General features: G+C 44.0%; 1 protein-coding gene across 1 annotated transcript in view; it reads right to left on the reverse strand.

Annotated features, from left to right (window-relative positions):
• Positions 1-1,516: 1,516 nt before the first annotated feature.
• CTAGE5 (CTAGE family, member 5) overlaps positions 1,517-3,215 on the reverse strand; it is a 20,558-nt gene continuing 18,859 nt past the window's right edge. Inside the window, exon 24 of the mRNA XM_010131901.1 lies at positions 1,517-1,753. Coding sequence (XP_010130203.1) covers positions 1,517-1,753 — 237 coding nt within the window. The remainder of the gene's footprint in view (positions 1,754-3,215) is intronic.

Genomic DNA, 3,215 nt, shown 5'->3' on the forward strand with positions numbered 1-3,215 from the left:
TTTGTCAACACAGTCTCCTCTAAAAATCGTAGGTTACGGATGGTTATTGTGTTCATTTCAAGAATAATATCGCAATGGCAGAGCAACCACTTTGATGCTACCTGCCTTCCTATACTTCATCATGCACTTATCTCAAAGGGTTTGCTTTATCTCAATGGGCATCGCACCCAGCAGGCACCTTGGTGAATGAGGACTCGGCTTATGCACAGACTTCTTCCAGGCACAATATACAAATAAAGGGACTGCTCCTGTTTGAAAACCAAATGCCTATTAAAAATCTGCAAGATGCTGGAGATTCCTCTGAAAAGGCAATGTTCACACACAGAAAAGAGAGAGCACAAAGAATAAGGTGAACTACTGACTCAAAAATGAAGCGAGGAGGAGGATGGTCCTTGTGGCTGTAAAGTTTTGTCATTGTAAAGCCATATCCCATCACACTCACAGTCTGTGTCTCATCTACAGGACTGTTAATGCTGTTCTAACGTGACTCTGAGACATCCCAAAGGAAAAACTGAAGCTTTGAAAACACCACTGCAAACCCCAACAGCAACTCTTCCCTCATTTTCCCAGTGTTTAGCAAACAGGCAGGACAGCAGCTCCCCACTGCTCCCTGCCCTCACATGGCACCTCCCTTGGAGCTCTTCCCAAGATGATGTACAGAGACAGGTTACAAGCAAAGGTTCTCAAAGCATGACAACTGATCACTATCTGACTTGGCCTTGGGACAGCCTGAGCATGCCGAGACCTGACTGTATTTCAGTGTCGTAAAAGGAACTGGACTTGCAGGACGGATGCGCCTTCCAAACTTCTGCACTAAAAGTCGGTTTGGGAGAGATCTGTAAGGCAGCACAATGGAAGATGAGTAAGGGTGCCACTAGGAGGTGTACAGCACATCATAATCGCAGCTGGGGCCCATGTTCAGGAAAGCAGATGTGAATTAGCGAAATGTTTGAAGTTGTTACGATTATGCTAAAGCATGTTAAACCTCCAACTCAGTGCTCTCACAGAAACCTAAATCACTGTAGCTCAATGCTTGAGAGTAAGATGATGATATTTAACTTTTGGCAAGGATAACTTCTCCCAGCCAAGCTTTCCAAAGCTATCTTGCACCAAAGTTTTGCAGAGCTGTGGACGTGTAGTCTCACATTCTGACCCTCTCAAGGCTCTTACACAAGGTCAGGTCAACTATGGTGATCATCGGATGTGAGAAGGCCAAGAAGCGAGGTTGCTGCTGGCAGGCATTGACCCTGGGAGCAGAGCGGTGCTCTCCCAGTACCAGAGGTTGGTGCATCGTTCTTATTTTCCATGTGTTGTAATAGCGAAGTTTGAACACATTTTTACAGAAGCGAAGGTGGTCCTGATGTCTGGCTACTTTCCAGCCTGGATCCGTGCTGGGAATGGACTATTTATGCTTCTCTACCCCGCCTCCACAGACCCTGCTCCTCCTCTTGTCCACTTACACTCCTCTTTGACCAGAAACATAGCTCCCAGGCTCCACTTACAGTGCCGATACACCTCATGAGGAATTAATGAGGACCTCCTGAGCTAAGTGGCTCCCCAGTGGCTCCTCACTCTCCAGCTGGATCACACGCATATTCTTTTGGGATGTGTGAAGGGTTAAAGATTGTTCTTCACGCTCAACAATGTGCCATTTATCTGCTAATCCTTCTTGCTTAATTCCTGAAATGTCAAAAGCATTGTTTGAGCTCACAGCATTGGCAGCATTAAGCTTTCTGGTTCTGCCCAACAGCTCCTGAGAAACAGGAGACACAGAAATTCTCATTTCGTTCTGGAAGCCACCTAGTGCAGGGTTAGTTTCGGCTAGCTGCTGTGCCAAGAGCTGACAAGGTCATTTGAAGTAGAAAATCAACCTAACGAAACACTAAAACAGGCTTAGGCAGCCTTTTCAAGTAGCAATGGACACTCACTGTGCTTCTGTACAGGACAAATTTCTGCTGCCCCTATTTTGGGGATTAAACTGCAGCAAGAGGTCAAACGTGTGCATTTCTCCAAGGAACTGCAAGGCAAGAGGAGACATTGAGCACAGATGTCCTAGTTCACTCCTTCCTGTGGACTAGGTCTGATTTTTTTCATGCTCTCTGAAATGGTATGGTTTGTGTTCCAGGTACAACATCAATGTACTCAGAACAGTCCACTATAACCTTTCTTACGAGTACAGGGAGCCCAGCGAGGCACGAGCGTGTAGTGCAACCTTGAGCAGTGGTCTTCAAAATAAATGAGTTGGGTTTGCTGGTTTTATTTTTAGCAATAATCTGAATTAGTCTTGCTGCTTTCTAGATTTAGCAGCAGGAGTTGGATTGCTTTGTCATCTTCAGGGAGTAAACAGAAATCTGCTGTCCCAGCCTGTGTGGCCATTTCATTGACAAATCCTGAGTGCTCTCCCAAATTAAGAGTTGAAGGAATTGGGAAGTGTTTTGTTTTTCATCCCACTCAGCTTTTCTTTACTGTCTCAACAAGAATTCAGTTTACTACTCTTCAGATATTTGGTATTTGGGAAGCTATTATTCAGCTGCTGCAGACGGGCATTTTCAAGGCAAGGGCCTGGTGACTCCTTTCTCCCATGTCATGAAAAAAAAAAAAGAACATACACATATCTAACAAAACACCCCTCACACTATCGGTTTTGAAGAGCAATAGGAGAGCTGCTCTACCCTTCCCCTTCCCTCCCACTGTAGTGGTAGGACAACTGAAAAGCTCTGACAGCCACAAGATGCCGTGTGAGGTCATTAACAGATTATGGATGTAGTAGGGAATGACATTAATTCAACTCCTTCCACAGCATCATGTTAACAGCGATGCTGTCTTTGTTTTCAGTCAACTTTTATTAACCATTTCAATTTCTTTTCACATTCTATCCATAAAGCAGCAAACATTACTTTTGGCATGCAGAGAGAATCCCTGTACAGCTCAATGAGGACAAAGCAGCTGGACTTTTAAAATATGGTTTACATCATTTGACTTTATACACCTCTGGCAGGGTTACTCAAGTCAGAAATACTTAATTTAAAATTACTATTGTACAATGGCAATCACTTATTCACAATATTCATAGTCATTTCGTTCTTTATTTACAAAACACTATCCTGAGAGTTTTCTAGGAAGCTTCAATTTGAGCAAAGTAGTTTGTGTATACCTAAGTAACAATGGTTACTTAACTGAAGGAAGAGTGTCACCAGGAGAGGACAGCAGCGGTT

Source organism: Buceros rhinoceros, unplaced genomic scaffold (genome assembly GCF_000710305.1).
Source record: "Buceros rhinoceros silvestris isolate BGI_N320 unplaced genomic scaffold, ASM71030v1 scaffold3972, whole genome shotgun sequence".
Classification (NCBI taxonomy): Eukaryota; Metazoa; Chordata; class Aves; order Bucerotiformes; family Bucerotidae; genus Buceros; species Buceros rhinoceros.